The following is an 18269-nucleotide window of genomic DNA, read 5'->3' on the forward strand; positions in this document are numbered from 1 at the left end:
TTTTGTACTATTAAGTATAACTGTACAGTTACTTTTAATTTTTAAACGGTACTTCAGTGTCACTCTGATATCAGAGCCTAAGATAGAATGCCTCTGAAAAAAAACCAACCAAACCAAAACCAAGAACTAGCCAAGAAAGAAATACGTAGGAAAATCAAACAATTACAAACTAGATTAGCGGCATACAAAACTCGGGAAAAGGAATTATGTTTGATTCATTTGGTTGATCAACATTTAGACCGTGAAATGGAAAACCCATTCCATTGAGCTTTTCAAGAATTATGCTATGAAAACGACTCTTATCAAAAGAGAGAACCCATTAGACGACATCATTGTTATGAGGTTAAAATTGATATTCAGGATTTAAGGGTAGTCTTAAATCCCTATAACATTATAGATATTGGCTTCACACCTTCGAGCATGAATTTAATTAAAAAAGATACGAGTCAAATTAGTGATCAATAAATTGAAGAAAACAACTTCTATTTGATGGAAGAATCAAAAGAAAACTAGTTCTAGAAAAACAAAAAAACTCGTCACGTGGATAAAATGAAGAAAGAATTATAAAGAATAGACTTACCATCTAATTTCAAATAAGACATATTTATAAAACTACATAACTTTTTGCGAAGAAATCTATCTATAGAAGAATACAAAGCTGAATTTGAACAATTAATGCTAAAATGTGATATAATTGAACCTAAAGAGCATACCGTTGCTTGATTCATAGGAGGATTGAGTCATGTTATTTCAAATGTTGTATAATTACAATAATATTGGATGTTATCCGATATTACAAATTAACTCTAATGATAGAAAAAAAATGACACGGGCACTATGATGAGCTTGCAACTAGAACGCGGGTGAAGGAAGTGAATGTTAGAACTGTCCCCCATGGGATCATGCGCTGTCGCGATTCCGCCTAAAGGGATATGTAGTATTTTATAATTCCCGCAATCTTGCGAGTGTGACAAAAGAGATTATGTCTTGTTCTGCGGCGAATTGGGGATTTTTTTTCTTATTGTTGCTACCCGTACTTTGGAGACCTAAATTTATAATATTTCTTTAATTAAAAATAGTTATTTTGAGAGCGCACAATTTATATTTTGTTATTTCTTTTTTTTTTTTTTTGGACTTTAAATTTGTTGTGTGCCTTTTGGAGATTATACTCTCTGATTTCTACTCTCAATAGTGATTTATCATCTTTCTTTTGCAAGTTGTGTGTTTATAGCTTGTGTAGGAACATGTAGTCAATCTCCTCTCCGTCCATATACTGTCGTTTCGTGATTCCCTCTGTTGTTTCAGTCAGGATAGTCTCCGAACATCAATTATCCTCTTCCAAATGTTATCAACCCACATTTCCCTTCCCTTACCCCCGCTAAAACCACTTCATAAACACCTTCTGGGAGCCCTAGAATGATGTCATCTAGTATTAGAGCCCGGTAAACCCTAAATTTCTAGGGATTTGTCTTTGTTGCCCCAAATCAGAATTTCAAATAAGCTAACATAATATCACCAAAAAAAAAAATCCACCATACTCTAAATCATTTCAACCGTAATTGCTAGCTCTAATCCTAAATTTTTAAAAATTAGCATTTCTATCTCTAACAAAAATTTACACCGACGCCTACCACCAAAACTTAATCTCACGTCCAACTATTCATTTGCAATCCAACATCTATCGAAATGTTGATCAAGCAAAAAAAGACATAAAGCCACCAAGACGAAACCCTCAGCGAGATATTCAAGGTATCACTATGGACGATATGCTGGGGGAAATCCTTTAACCGTAACACAAGCTTATCGCCTTTAGGAGAGACAACCCAGAGATGCCACTAATAGCCACAATGATGAATCACCAAATCGAGGAGAAAGTGAACTACTTCCACCATGAAGTTTCAAATGAAAAAGAACTAATACACCAATGATTCCACATGTAATATCAAAGGAGAAGAGAGAATTTTGGAGTAAATATGAATTTACTGGATTTTGGGGATTGCATGGACTCGGATGAGTTCATAAAGTAACTCCAGACAATAGAACCGATCATTGAGTACTAGCAGAAGGGTAAAATTAGCAGTCATTAAGTTAAGAAAGAATGCGCCTCTATGGTGAAAAAATTTGAAGTGCCTATGCTAGTGTGAGAGAAAAAGCAAAATCATTACCTGGTCCAAGATGAAAATTGAGATGTTGCGCAAATACCTACTGGCACATTACAAATAGTACTTATCCTTGAGACTTCACTTACAGTAGCAAGATATCATAACAAAAGGAGTACACTATTGAGTTTGAGCAATTTAAGTTGAAGTGTAAACTAGTGAAGCCCTGAGAGAACACCATAGCTAAATATTTGGAGGGATTGAGACCGTCCACTGGCAACTTGGTACAGTTACAAGATGTTATATGATGTCTACACCTCAACTCTTAAGACGGATAGATAACACGGCAGTATCAGATCCACATCACCCATCAAACAAGATTCAACCACGAGATCAAGCAGCAAGAGTACACCCATTAGAGGACCTAAGCCGGCCACTTCCGAGGAAAAATCAATCTAAAGTGGAGAAAATGTAAAGACCACTAGCACCCTAAAATTCATCCCAATCAGGAAGTATTTCAAGTGCCATGATTTTGGGCACACTACGTCCGATTGTCCAATTAAAATAATGATCCCTTTAAATAAGTTGAGAGTAATTGAAGAAAGCAAAAGAGAGAATGAAGATGACATAGAGGAGTATCAGCTTCCAGCCAACGAGAGAGATGTCAGTGATTAAACAGATCCATCAAACTGAGCCCATGAGAAAGATGCCAACGTGGCTAGCATTGATTGTCCTATAAGGTAGTGAGTCTGTGGAGCTAATACAAGAAAAGTGACAACTTTTGTCGAGGGAGTTGGCGTACGTACCAACTGACAATTTACCTCTTCGGTGGGTATTACTAAAAGGGGTCCAACATGCCATAGATTTCATTACAATGTTTCGTTCCTCCAAATAAACTTTTTATCTGATGTGACCAGTCGAGTACAAGTGAGAGAAACAAATCACATACTTAATAGCTTATAACTTGCCTAGTCATAATACTCATCTATGTGCAATTCTTTCTATCATAATAGAATTTAGAATGGTGTGCGTTTTAGAATTGTCTGGGATGAACATGAGCATAAATTTTATTGTGAGATGGCCTCAAATAAAGCAAAGCAATAATTTTGTTATTGTGGTGACAAATCAACTCCAGAAGTTTTCATTTAAGAAATGAATTCTTTCCTAACAAGGGAGAATGATGCAAGATGTTGCTACATGCTTAAAACTCGAACACAAGAGAAGGAAACAAAAGCAGGAACTATCTCGTGATCCTGTCTGCACAAGATCCACGAGATTTTGAAATTCTTGTGATCCTACAAATGTGACAGACAGGATTACATCATGTGGCGTAACAAATCAATGATTTTTTTTCCTATTGCTGATGTCAGTCCTTGGGGATCTGAAATTCTAATATTTCATTAATTAAAATTCTCTTTTGTTAGAATAAGAATTTTTTAGTAGGGTAATCATTTCATGCAAAATTCTACAACAAGGACGAGTCTCCCGCAAGCCACAAAGAATAACATAGTTAGTGATATGAGAGTTGTCTATTATAAAAAAAAATACTTGGAAGGCCTTTTTTTCTTCTATTTCATTAGGATGGATCTTTTTTAGAGAACATTTATTTTTAGGAACCTAATTGAGAAGATAGGGTTTTCCCCTTTTTGGGGGTTGATTTCACCTAAAATTATTGCAAGGGAGAGGAACGAGAGATAAGGGGGGACTAGGCCCTTTCCAAGATTGGCTTTTTGTTTCTCAATATCCTTGATTGCCCATTGTTTGCCCAGAAATGTTAAGTTCCTTAAAATATTTAATATTGCATTAATAAGACAATAGGGTTACCAAAAAAATACAAATTAGTGCTATCAAGCATGCGCCATGTGAGATCTATCCTTCCTTATAAGAGAAAAAAGAACAAGTATTCACATATATGTTCCATCAAAAAATTACTAAGCAAGATCTGTTGTGCACAAAAATGAGCAAACCACTTGATCATTCAAGGTACAAAATGAAATTAAAACCAATTTGAACTGTGTAAGAAATGCCAAATCTGGGCTGGTTTGTGGTTGGATGCTCCATCCATCCTCTTACAAGCTTTGTATAAGGAAATCAGTCATTTTGTTCTTCACTCTCAATAACAATTCCCTTCATTTCTATCATCCAAGGCTCAAGAATGTCTTTGATAGAAAGGATAGCAGCCAACTCAATCGGGGCTCTGTCTCAATGTTCCAATTTCTTGCCAGCCTCAGTAATACACGCACCAGTTTCATCCCCAATCAGCACTCCCAAAGAAGGGGGCACCAAGAAGGGCTGTGAAACAGGCCAAATGACTAGTTAGTATCCCAGTGCTCTTGCATTGGAAAAAGGTGAGTCTGTTTGAAGGCTTCAAAAACAGTTGCCGCCAAAACCTTCAGGGTCCCACATGCTCTATCATGAATTTTGGCATTTTGGCCCTCCAACATAAGTGAACAGCACTACAATAGATACGAATTTGAATAAATCTGGTAGAAGATGTTGAAGACAAAGTTTGGCAGACAACCTTTGGTACGCTTCTTCCCAATTACCACACAAGGAGTTGGAAATTACCTATTTTCTGAACATTCCAATGACTTCAGTTAGGACTTTGCCATTGGTACTGATATGAGATGTGTTTTCAGGTGGAGCACAGCCCCATGGGCAGTCCATGCAATCCACAAGACCTCTCTTGTGAAGCCAAACATTAGTAGGCAAAACATTCTTGAGGAATCTCCACCGAAACCTCTTAGGGTGCAGTTTCAGCTTGCATGGCCAGCTATTCGTATCTTCTTCTTTACCAAAGTGGGCTTCATAAGATAGGGAAGTGACAGTTCTTCCCGAATTCCAAGAGGGTGACTCCAAGGGGGCGATTCCGATTGGTTTTCATCCAGATCATCATTTCAGAATTTCGATAAGTCTGTGCATCATTCCAAACATACCTTCCACGCTGCTCCCAATCCCAGTATCCATCATGGTGCAGATCCACAACTGTCAACTCTTCAAGCAGGCTGCTGTCCACAAAAGATTGGCCACCAAGATAATAAGTATCATATATCCAGACATGGTTTAGGACAGAAATTGATCTACCATCGGAGATCCTCCACTGTATAATATGCTGGAGATTTGCCGCGCCATCAGTAAGCACCTTCCAGGTGATCCGATTCCCCTCATAGCAGCTCTATTCCACGGCTTGTTGCCATACCTGATTGTGGTGCACATTTGAGCAATGAGTTTTGGTTCTTTAAGTTGTCCCATGCAAACCTGGCTCTGAAAGGACCTCTTTTTTTTCTGGAATTATGGAATCCGAGCCCCCCAGCCTCGGTTGGCGAATATCATTCCAGCTCACATAGTGAAACTCCTTTTGGTTCAAGCCTTTGTTCCAAAGTCTCGACATTTTCTTTCCACCTCCAGCAAAAACCAGTGCAGGGAAATTCAGTTGGTTAGCAGGTAAGCTGGAAAGCGAGGGAGGAATTGATCAATGTCACCCTCCAGGCCAAGAACAAGTGTCGGTTTCCCCAGGCATATAGTTTGCTAGTGTCTCTTTGAATGAGTCTAACAAAATCATCCTTAAGAAGTTTTCTCATGGCAAGTTGAATACCCAATGTATTCAAACTCCTCCACCATGTGGAACTTCAAAGCAGAGGTAATTCAATTGTTCTTCCAACCCTTAGAGGCAAAGCTAAACAATATGGAGGACTTAGCCTTGTTGATACTTTAGCCAGCCCAAAGGCAGTACTCTTCCAGAATCTTGGAGAAATCCTTGGCAGCGGTCATGGAAGCTTTTGAGAAGAGGATATCATCAGCATAGAGTAAATGGGATTGACCTCTTCCTTCTTTAGCAATGTTAAAACCTAAGTGACTTTCCTTTTGTTATAAAGCAAAGGAGAAGAGTTCAGACTTAAGAATAAAAAAATAAGGAGAAAGTGGGTAGCCTTGCCTGAAACCACACTCAGCTTCAAACCAGCTAGTTTTTTGAGAAGAAGATAGAACTTAGGCAGCATAATGCTTTGGAGAACCCAGTCAGAAGATCTGACAGAGAAGTTCATGTGCTAAGAACTCCTTGGTGGGTTACTCAGCTCATAAGCCTGCTCCATATCTTGAGGGCCATGAGGCCGGAAGTTACTGTGGATTGTTAGAACTTGTTTATCATCTCTTCGGTTAGAAGGCAAAGATAGGAGATTAAATGACTTGGAATGAAGGTTCCTTGCTCTTTGGATATAATCAAAGGGAGGATTCCTTCAAATCTATTGGCAATAACTTTGGCCACAATCTTATATATAGATTGAAAAATACTAATAGACCTATATTTAGAGGGGCATCAGCAATCTTGCTCTTTGGGAGGAGGATGAGGGCTTCCCTCAATCTTGGGGACATAATACCATTCACAAAGTAATCCTAAATAGCAGCAAAGACATCCATCCCGACAAAGGACCAAAAGTTCTTGAAAAATAATGAAGTTATCCCACCAAGGCCAGGAGATCCATTAGGACCCATAGATTTGAAGGATCCCCAAACTTCCTACATGGCAACATCTGCATCCAGCTGGCTATGGTAGTTGACAATGATTGAAGTCCTGTCTTCAAATGAGGGCCATTTGTACAAGCCAGGTTCCTAGGAGACTGTTCTCCACTGAATCCAGATATTCAGGTTACGCTGCAGGCTGACTGTAGCTGAGTTTAGGTGGAAAATTACCAGGGAATAACAGAGAGAGCGTGATCAATAGCCAATTATATCCACGAGACCAAATTCTCATTACAGTTTATACAAGAAACTAGTTTCTTGTCACTGTCCAATGCAGGGAACTTTGGCGGCAATTTAATTCAGGCTACATGGCCTTAAATCAACTTGAAATCAGCCACAAAAGAAACCCTGATTCTTGATACAAGAATTAATTCACACATCAGATTCTCTGTTCTTTAAATGTGCATAACTTCTTTAATTAATCTTCCTTTGAGCATTTAACTGTTGTCTTATTGTTTCTTAGATTGCAAGGTGCTGGAGGCACATTCGTTGCCTGAATTTCAAATTACCATCGCTGTCATCTGTAACCGAGTGGATTCCACGGGATCTGGCTACATTTTCACGGGCAAGAAATGGGATCAAAGCATCTCCAACACCACCTACTAGTGTTGGAAGTGAAACTGAGAACGATGAATCATTACACATTATCTGCAAAAAAAGTGTAATTTAATTATTGCTACTCTTGTGCTGAATATTGCTTTCGGCTGTTCATGTACCGTATTTTCTTTGGACTGAGGGTTGTTCTTATCTTTTGGTTGTCGTTTGAGAATTGAAATACATTAGTATTGATACTTTACAATCTCTTTGTGGCTTCATTGAACCTTATCGGGGATGACTAAATTAATTTTCCAACCAATTGTTGGTACATTCCTCTTTCTATTGCATATCATTATTTTTCTCATCCAATTTATGATCTAGTTCAACAGGCATTCCAACTACCCTGCTACCAACAATACATAATTCTTTCAAGAACTGCAACAATTTTTTTGTTGATAATAAATGTACATTCCTTAGAGCAATCCACTTTCATCCATTTAAAATACTCGAGCCTTCCAATTTCATTGATCTCAAACCCATTAGCAAAACTTCACCTAAGAGATACTTTCTCAATTATGTAACTTTGTAATTAAATGACTCATCCATGTATACTAATAAGAGCAATTCCTCTATCAACAAATGCTCTACAAAGAGAGTGATAATTTGACTTGCTTGTGCCCATAGGTACATTATTTTCTAAGAATCTACCAAATAATGCTCTAAAAGATTGCTTTAGCGGCTATATGGTTAAAATGCTTTTAAAATGCATGGATTTCGTAAATGAAAACTAATTAGAATGCAGCTATTTTAAAAATGAGAAGTAACAAGATTGGCTTTCTGTTTGGTTAGATGCAGATCAAATACATTGAATTTTTTTTTTTGTCATTGTTATAATACATCTCAATGCAGTTAAATAAGGATGAGGGCTAGTGACGATGATAAGAGAGGGTGTAGATAACGAGAATAAGCGAGGGCGGGCGAAAGCAAAAAGTTACGGTCAAGAATCATAAGCAGATGGAATGTAGATGTTTAAAATTGTGGAATTCAAGCAATCTTTAAATGCAAAAAAAAATACAGGTTTTTGGGTATTTCAAAACCCTCAAAATTTTATTTTGCATTTCTGTTGCTTCAAATCAAAAATGTTAAGAAGAACATTAACATGCAGAGGAATTAAATGAAGTGCCCTACCAATGCTGCTGACCCTTTAATCCGTATATTGCTTTCTTCAACCTACAAATTTTAGAGCTACTAAGAATTTTGTTAAATCGCTGAGGGGGTACCATGAACACCTTTTCCTCTAATTCTTCATGCAACAAGATATTTTTTTACATCAGATTATAATAGATTCCAATTGAACATGAAAACTAGATACAATACAAGTCAAACAAAATAATCAAAGCCTGTATTTCTCCTCAGCATATCCAATCATCCTACCCATAACCGCAACCTTATCCTAAAGAAACTATATGTAAAAAAGAAGGCTATTTTGGATCAGAGGATGCATTTGATAAATATAAATAATTCTTTATAGGAAAAGATGGATGAAGAATTTTTGTTCATTGGCTAGCAATAGCCATAGATGAACCATCCACAATTATGATTTTTCTATTACCAAAGAATTGGTATAAAATATAAATCTAATTGGAACATGCATCATAAGATTAGTAATTCCTAAATCTATGGTTTGGAAGTTGCTAAAGAAAGAATCTAAAGTACTAAAAGCATAAGATAATAGGTTAACCAAATTTAACTGATAGGAAAGCCAACTTTAACTGATAAGCATGACACAAAAAATATGATAAAATAGTTAATGATTTCTCTAAGTTTAATAATTTCAGCCTACTTAAGTTATCCGCCTAGTGGGTCTTAGCATTAGCTTTATCATGAAATTTAAAGCATTTCTCCCTAATATGATGTATCTTTTTGCACTAAGTACACAAGCCTCATTTTAGTAATTTGGTGTTCATATGTTTAATGTTTTGTATCAATTTTTTCTTTACCTTCATCATCTTTTAGTTTTGTCGAAATTGATAGAGCCTTCTACAATTTGAGAGTCAAGCGTCACATTTCTCCGCTCCTCAACATGAATTAAAGTAAGAGTTCCATAAGAGACAATAGTGTCTCTTTCCTGATGCTTGTACTCAAATCAAATTCAGCATTGAGATTGACTATGATTTCAAAGGTTCTCGCCCTTTCTAAAAACTTCTCAAGCACCATAGCATCATCATTGCACTTCATCATGACATTTTGATAGTGATCTAGTTCAAATCATAAACTATTCACAAAATTAATAGTATCATACTAGAGTGGATACATTGCTTTGTTTGTTGATAGATCAAGGCAACATCTTACATCTCGGAATAAGTTTGCATATTGATTTTCCAGGCTATCCTGATCTAAGTATTGAATTTTGAATCTTATGAACCTAACCCAATTCTAATTAGATGACTTAGGATTCATTTGAGCTAGCATTTATTTTCTATTTTTAATGTTTATTTTAATTTATTTGCTTTCAATTTGTTTCATTTTATTTATGTTATTACTTAAGATCAAAAAAAAGGAATGAATTCCATCATGTACTTAAGATTTTCAAAATCTAAAAAAATATATAAAAATAAAAAAATGCGTTATTCATCATAAATAATTTTGAAGTTTGGTTTCAATCTTGACTAGTTATTTATTATTACAATTTTTACACATCAAAAATATTATATATATACATATATAATGGCAATTATTGGTTTTAATAAATCTGATAATGTTATATGCATTATATTTAATATATTTTATTATTATGATTATTCATATAAGTGGATGACTACAATACTTCGAATGAAATTATTGAAATAAAAAATTGATTCCTAAGATAATATTCCTTTTTATTTGCCTTAGAATGTATAAATTCATTGCCTCAAAATTTTGTTATTCATCATTCGTTCTAGTGTCAAATACTTTATTTGTTTCAAAATTGGCCCTAGTTCAAAACATGTTTCCTATATTCCAACAACCCATTTTGAAAAAATACAAAACACCTTAAATGTGTTCTCTAATTTTTTACAACTCAAGTTATTTTCAAAAACAAAAACAACTTACTAAAATTATTTTAATATATTGTTTCACCGGTTTCTAAAAATTAAAACAAAAAAATAAATCCTAAACATACCCTTTGCTTCCCTCTCCTTTATAGAAACGTGTTCATAAATTGTCAGCATTGTGGTCTATAAGGAGGAATAAGATTATTGAGTTCCTCAGTTTATGGATTCTAAACAAGCTCTCTGGTGAGTCCATAACTATCCAACTGATTTTCAGATGCAAGCAACATTGTAATGGATGAGAAAAGCAAGAAACAAAGGATAAATTTTAGCAAAGGTTGGACACGTGGCCCTTAAGGAGGCGTTTGGAGTGGCAGTGTTGTATCGCACCGCAATTTTTCCTGTTTGGCAAAATTGTATTTTACCCGTGTTCTCAAAAAGTTGTAACTAAAAGCTCTGATTTTCCACAAGACCTAACTATCTGCGGTGGCTACTAAAAAGTTATGGTTTGACTTTTTCAAAAAAAAAAAATGGTAATAGCCACCGTAGCTTTTTGAACAACAACTTATTTTTCAGCAGGTTCACAGTTACTTCTTCATAAAGTTGCAATTGTCCCAAACAGGCCCTAAGAGCATGACAAAGAAAAATTTTGGAATAAGGATAAAAAATGAAAGCAGAAATCAGGATCAGCAAATGAGAAAAAACTTTTGAACTGAAGTCAGAAAAAAAAGTTATAAAACACCGGTGATTAAGTTTGATGATCAGAATCAAAAGAAAATAAAGTGGAAAACAGCAGGAGGAATAAATGTTCTCTCTATAATCAACAGCAAGAGAGAATCGTTCCTGAATGTAGTTCCAAGCCTACTCTGATAACATGTGAAGGAAAAAGGACTTTTCATCTCTATAATATCTTGAATTATGGTCAACTACAATAATCTGGTATCACATGGATGAAGCAATAGAAGGAAGACTTCAATCCTTCAATTAATCCTAATCAAATCTCGATATTCCAGATTTGCAGCTACCAAAAAATGAAAAAAAACATATAGTCATGCATTCCAAATATTGCTAGGCTGGAAAGCTAATTACATAATTCACTGGATGCATCCAAATTTCAGAGTTCCCACATGGAGGATTCAAAATTTACACTGATAAAGATTTCTCATTTCCGTGACATGCACCCATAAATATATCAAGATACAGACAAATACATATGCACGTTATACAAGCAAATACATAAACTCAATCAAGAACTTCCATACGCAGTATGCACATACACAAGCATGTGAGACAAAAATTTTAGTATGCAGCATAAACATGCATGGAAATTAACAGATTCATGCCAAATAATACACGTTTACAGAGACTTTATGCATAAAACCTACAATAAATGAGAATAAGGATATATTACGAATGTAAATTATTTAAAGAGAAGGTTGTTTTTTAAGCCCAACCTTGTCAAGCAGTTATAAACTACACGTACAGATGGATGTTGATCATCACAAGTTGTCCGGGCTCTTTTAAAACCTGCTACAGCTATCACTCTGGATTATGGAAGAACAGAAAAGTATTGCTAGTTAGAGCACCACGACTATGAGCATAACAAGATGATTGGCGAAGAATGCGATATAATAAAACATGTGTACTACTTTCTTCCATCCACCTGTTTGCAGGTCAGGCATTACACACCTGAAAGCAAGCCTGGCAAGAATAAAGTTAAGTAAATGAAGTTATTCAAGAATAACTCCAAATGAATAAAATTTGAAAAACTCGTGAGAATAGGATACGGCTTTCATCAACCACCAACTTGGTCATTGTGGTATGGCTGACTGAACTTGTGGAAATAATATTAGTAGAAAATTTAGATTCAGATACATCCACCCTTTCCAATGTGCTAAAAGAATCACTAAACTGAACATTTTCTTGTAGAATTGCTCGCTTCGACAAAACATCATCGTCTTCAAGGTCCATGTCGAGTACAAGCTGACAGCCTTCCTCTTCAACATTCATAATATGTGCCTCAATATTGCTACCATCAGTAAAACCTTCTGTCTCAATATGATTAACATCATCAACCTTCTCCTTAAAAATAGAAAAACTGCTTTCTTGTGTCTCTGGTTCGTGGCAACCATTCCCATGAGCTTGATCGTCAGAATTACTAGGTGAATCCAGTTTAATAAAATCGTCGGACCCCATTTGGAAGATAGAAACAATAAAAACTGCAACCAATTCAAACATCGAGTAAGGTAACCAAATGCATTTCAAAGGTTTCTGGTATGTAATTGACTCTAAATGACACAGAGGCTGGTAAAATCTACCAGGAAGATGATAATTGGTAGACGGCTGTTTAAAAAATAAGTATGAAATATATTTAGTGTAACAACTCATGCTTTCCATACATGGGGCAGATTGATAAATTAATATATATATATATAGAAAAGAATATTTTACTATGAAGAATTCAAGACATACAAACTTTATAAGGATGTAAAGTTTGCAATGGGTAAACAATTAATTGCATTAATTTTTGTGAGAAGAAACCTGATTGCTTGATAAAGTTAACCCGTTTTCTGTGAACCACCTCAAAGTGTAAACGGCGCTCCAGAGTAATTTTCTTAATAGAAAAATAGTTTATTTTAAACAAAGTTTCCCTATTGTTGTGTCAGAGTTTGTTTAGGTATAGAGTCAGAACTATCTATGGGCACACATCCCCATAGTTAATCACCCCTCTCAAAAGAAAAAGAGCGCTCTCAATTAAAAATAATTCATAGGATTGCCTACTTATAGAGTTAAATTTAAAATTTTAATTTTAATTTTGAACTTAATTCAAGGGAAATGGTTACAAGAATAGAGAAAAACCCGATCAAGATCCAATAGTACGATCATCTAGGATATACCAATGTACAATATTAGAGGGTTGTAAAGTATAAAAAATTAGCAACCATGGGTTTCTTCGTCGCATCTCACATATCCTAAGTTGAACCAGAGAATTTTGTAGTGAAATATGCTTTCGAGATCGATATTAATGTTTAATGGTAAAACATTGGTCATACTAGTTTCACAAAAAAGCTCAAAGGCAGAAAATATGGCCTCTTGTGGCTCAGAGGTATTGTACATTATCGACAGGAGAAGAGAGGCATGAAATGCGCATCAATTGTGCACAAGTTTTGGTTTAAGTCAAAGTATGCCCACGACACATGAGGGATTTGATTTGTGATTGTGGTTTTAATTGGTGGTTTTGATTTAAATCAGTACATTTTTCACTAAATAAGTTGACCTATGTTTTAGTTGAGACTTACATCCATTAGAATGCTCAAGATTTGGCTTAACAGGTTTATTGGCTTTCTATCGACAGAAAATAATTATGGAGGATTTACAATCTTTACTTTCATTATGCCCGCATATGGGACTTACAACAATACAATTGAAATTGGCCCAACAGTAGATCATGAGATCTCGCCCTATAGGAAGGCTGTTTGATTAATTAAGTTGTCTGGATTTGGCTTTTGATGAAGTGCACTATTTAACAAGCATTGAAGGCAATAAATCACCAAGACTTCCAGATCAAATGAAAGAAAACAAATTTTAGTTCCTTAGCCTACATGCTTGACCAATCGAGACAACATTAAAATATGTAAATTACCAAACTTGGGATGTTATAATAATTTAGTTGTTGAGAAGGCATTCTAATAAGATGCTATCCTTGACCAAACGTTATAGCCCTCCAGGTTAACCAAGATTTACTATGATCCTTGGAAAGAATTTGAGATCATTTGAAGGCTATGGTGCATTGGCACATCATCAAACAATATTCCTTATTCAAGCCTTAGTTGAATAGAAGTTGAACACGCTACCAAGCTGAAAACGTTATATAAATATGAATTTATAGCAAGGGGAAATTTTACACTCAGGATTTTTCTATAAAATCACCAACCACCCCTCCTTAGAGCAAGTCATCAACAGTTCCTCTAACCATCCCTCTATTGATGACACTAACACTTATGAGACCCTCCATCAAGCAGAAAAAGCCACCATGGCAGCCACTAGTGAATAACCTTTCCAAGAATTTATAACTACTTCATCCACTGCAAACATCTACATACGAAGAGAGAGGAAAATAAAAAAGCTACGACTAATTAAATATGATTCCCACGTGAGAAGTCATAATATATCCCAATTAAAGATCCAAAAGGAGATAGATGCATCAAAATAAAAGCTTTGGCAGGATTTAAGCTATATCAAGTGACACAGCGGTTAACCAAAAATAAATATATCTAAAATTATAAAAAATGAGCTTAGGGTCTCTTTGTGGTAGCTGCAGTTTTTCATAAAGATGGTTCTAAAGCTGTGGTCGACTAAACAACTTCTTAGAAATCTGTGATAGCAGTTATAATATATATATATATATATATATATATATGAGGATGACCTCACCACAAAATTAAACCCTACAAAGAGAATAAAAGAAAAGAAGGAAATATATATATATGGCGTTGGTGGCGATCTGCTCTGTTAGGGTTTCGCCCGATGGCGAAACCCTGGTTTGATTCGGGCTTCAATCCCACCCGGTCTTCAATCCACCCTCTCGTGCTCGACAACGAAATTCTCGTATTCGACGACAACTACGAAGGACTTTGCGCTCGTCAATCTCCTTCAGAATCGTCCTCTTCTCTTTCGCGCCCAACAACGAAGGGTTTTGGTGTCTTCCTGCTGCGGTTTCGTGTCTGTCGAGCTGTGGTTAATAGGATTGTTGTGGTTTTGTCTTCCTGTTGCGGTTTCGCCTCTGCCTCGTCAAGCTACGGTTTGTTTGTCGAGTTGCGACTTCATCTCTGCACATTGGCCATTGCGGTTTCATGTCTTTTGTGTAGCTTCGCTCCGACCTCTTCGGCTTATCTTTTTGGCCCTTTGCCCGACTTGCAGGGCTTCTCCTTGCTGTGATGGAATTTCCTTCTTCTTCGGTTGAATCCGATAAAACCTCATTTGTCAATGTGGTGGGTAATCTTCAGGGGGAGACTGCGTTGTTTTTCCCTCAAGTTATAAGAAGAATCATGACGGTACAGGTGTCTGCCCCTTTATTAAGAATACAAATAGGAAAAGTGAGAAGGCGGCATTTTTATTCTCTGAGTCAAAAATTTCAACCCTGACTAACAAATTCAAGTTTGCTCTTATTGAGAAATTTCAGTGGGGATACCCACCTATGGAAGTTATCAAGAAAAATTTTGATGATCTCAAACTAACAGGAAGTAGAAAGTGGGGTTCATGAATGGAGACATCTTTTGATCCAGTTAACCGTGCCTGAAGACTACACTCGGATTTTCTCCAAAAAATATCTTAACATTGCTGGCAAACCAATGAAGCTACTCAAGTGGTCTTTTGGTTTTGACCCCAATCATGAATCTCCTACTGTACTGACATGATTTAGTATACCTGGTCCCAAACTGCACTTTTTTCATCATCAGGTTCTTTACTCTATTAGCGTCATACTTGGGGACCCTATGAAGCTAGATCTACCCACCTTCAATCTTACCAGACCTTCTGTGGCCAGAACACTTCTGGAAAGAGATATTACTTTGTCTGATGTTATTGAAGTCTAGTTGGACACAACGCATAATAAATATTAGCAACAAATCATCATGGAGCATTGACCTCCTTATTGTTTTCATTGTAAGATATTCGGGTATAACCTTGATAAATGTCATAAGTTTTATTCTAATTTGAAATCTAAAGATCAAAAGAATAAAGATGAATCTAAGTATATATTTGTTCCACCTGGAGAGAAAACTATAACAGGACAAGATTTGGTGTCTGATTCTATTGCTCTTGTGGCCCTCCCCCTGAAAATAATGTTTATGCGATCGATAAGAAGTTGGATGGCCTGAGGAGTAATCTACACTTTCAAACCCTATTGAAAATAATAATGAAGGGCCCCTACCTACACGGACTGATAATCAGAAGAACCTTGCAGTTCTCCATCTTCAGGAAGTATCAGGGGTAGAGACGACAACTCTTAACTCACATACACTTGTGGGCACAACTGTTGGCAATTTTTCTACTGCAGCACTACCACCTCATCCGAATGAAAAACAATCTTCGGATGAGGAATGGCAAGTCTACACTTCCAGGAGGAAGAAGAAGAATGGAGATCTACTTGAGCTAAGGAATCTATGGATGATACTCTGGTTACTTTGGGCAATGGTACACATCTCACCAATCTGTTAGTTGGTTCCTTTCCGAGAATTAGAGGCAGAGGCAGAACTAAAGTGGGTCGACATGGTTGATCTTACATGCACCATCTACTTTTGGGTTTTAAGTTTCTTTTCTTTTCTTTTGTGTGTGTTGTACCGTATGGGTTGGGTGTCTATTTAGGTCCACTCATACAACCTATCTGTACTATTTTCTCTTCAATAAATTTGTCATATGTACTATTTTCTCTTCAATAAATTTGTCATATGTACTATTTTCTCTTCAATAAATTTGTCATATGTACTATTTTCTCTTCAATAAATTTGTCATATGTACTATTTTCTCTTCAATAAATTTGCCTAGGGCTCCTTACAATCACTACACTTAACCGATCAAGTTGAAAAAAGAGCTTCCCACCGCAGAAAATTTTGATAAACAAGAAGTAAAAAGTTCCCCGAACAGAACTGTGATGGCGGCTTGAAACACAAAATAGGCAGAAAGTTATCACAAATAGACACTTGGAAAGTTAATTTTGGAAAAGTTAGAAAACTCCACAATAGCAATGAGTCGGAATCAATCTTGAAAATGTAGAAAGCTCCATTATAACAACAAAAAATATACTCCAAATTTACTCCAAATTACAGAGAACCCAAGTAGAATTTCATTCATCAAAAACTCTCTCTCAATTACAATTAATTCCATTTATAATAGCTCTAACCCCTACCCAAAATTGGATACACATAAATAATGAAAACTAATCACTCACAACAAGATAACGAATACAACAAACCAACATAAAAACAAAATACAACTTTTAAAAGAGAATAGATGTAACGTCTTGTTTTATTACCTGAGAGAAGAATTGAAAGTGTCGAACATAGTTGGAGATAAAGTAACGACTCGAACACTCGTAGAGGGGGAGAAGAAATGAGAAGACAAAAACCAAACATAAAGGGATAGGAAACGAGGGAATCAGAAGTCGACGGACGATTTTGTTGTATAAATTGATGTGAGAAGCAGGATCCCTAGTTTGTGAAGTCAGAGAGCAGTGGAAGGAGTTTTGCATGCTTTCTTACCCGAGGAGACGACGCAGCAGACCTCGTGCTTGAGGGAAGAAGAGGATCACAGCTTTGTGTTGTTGTGTCGAGTCAAAAAAGGAAGATGGAGGAGCTTCCTTGTATGTGTAAGGCTTCAATCGTGCCCTAAAAGGAGCATCACGCTAAGGAGGAGGAGGCGTCGGGTTGAGAGAGTCAAAGCCAACTCGTACAATGTCGAACAGGCGAGGACGGCGTGTATCTTGCAAAAGGGAGGAAAAAGTTTGTGTATGGTTTAAGGATCGACGAGGTAAGTTATTTAAAGCTAAACTTAAATAATATATATATATATATATAAATGGCGTCGTCGACAGCCGCAGTGGGCTTCGCTAAGGTTTCGCACGATGGCAAGTCCCGGCGGTGATTCCTCGATTTCTCACTTTCTCTTTGTCGCCTCCCTAGACAACGCTTTCACGCTCTCGCAAACGTCCTCATGTTGATGACGCTCGTCTCTGTACTCGACGACGTCTCACCTGCCCTCGACCACGCTCACAGCTCTCGTACTCGACGACCCCGCAGTCGATGGCTCGCATCTCTCACCCGCAATTAAACGCTTTTGACGCTCGCGTCTCTCACCCGCATTCAACGGCTCGCAGCGGTACTGCCTCCGAAGTTTGCTCGTCTATCTCCAGCGGCTCGCCTAGCTGCAATGGAGATGGCATCGACATTCCGTTCTTATACCACTGCACTTGCCGACGACTTTCTTATTCCTACTCGTGCTTCTCTTTTAGATTCAGAAACTGATTTTTGTATAGGTAAATCCCGCAATGTCCTGCAATCATTTCACGAGGCTCTTGAAAGTGGGG

General features: G+C 36.6%; 1 protein-coding gene across 4 annotated transcripts in view; it reads right to left on the minus strand.

The window, feature by feature from the left end:
• LOC110026799 (zinc finger CCHC domain-containing protein 8-like) overlaps window positions 1-18269 on the minus strand; it is a 69152-nt gene that overhangs the window by 47779 nt on the left and 3104 nt on the right. For 2 of the 4 annotated variants that reach the window (XM_020727937.1, XM_020727936.1), the window contains 2 exons: window positions 11974-12405; window positions 11641-11728 (listed from right to left, as the gene is read on the minus strand). In XM_020727937.1, the coding sequence (XP_020583596.1) occupies window positions 11641-11728; window positions 11974-12382 (497 nt within the window). In that variant the 5' untranslated portion in view covers window positions 12383-12405. The remainder of the gene's footprint in view (window positions 1-11640; window positions 11729-11973; window positions 12406-18269) is intronic. The other 2 variants (XM_020727939.1, XM_020727938.1) reach the window with 2 other exon arrangements.

This window comes from Phalaenopsis equestris, unplaced genomic scaffold (genome assembly GCF_001263595.1).
Source record: "Phalaenopsis equestris unplaced genomic scaffold, ASM126359v1 Scaffold000402, whole genome shotgun sequence".
Classification (NCBI taxonomy): Eukaryota; Viridiplantae; Streptophyta; class Magnoliopsida; order Asparagales; family Orchidaceae; genus Phalaenopsis; species Phalaenopsis equestris.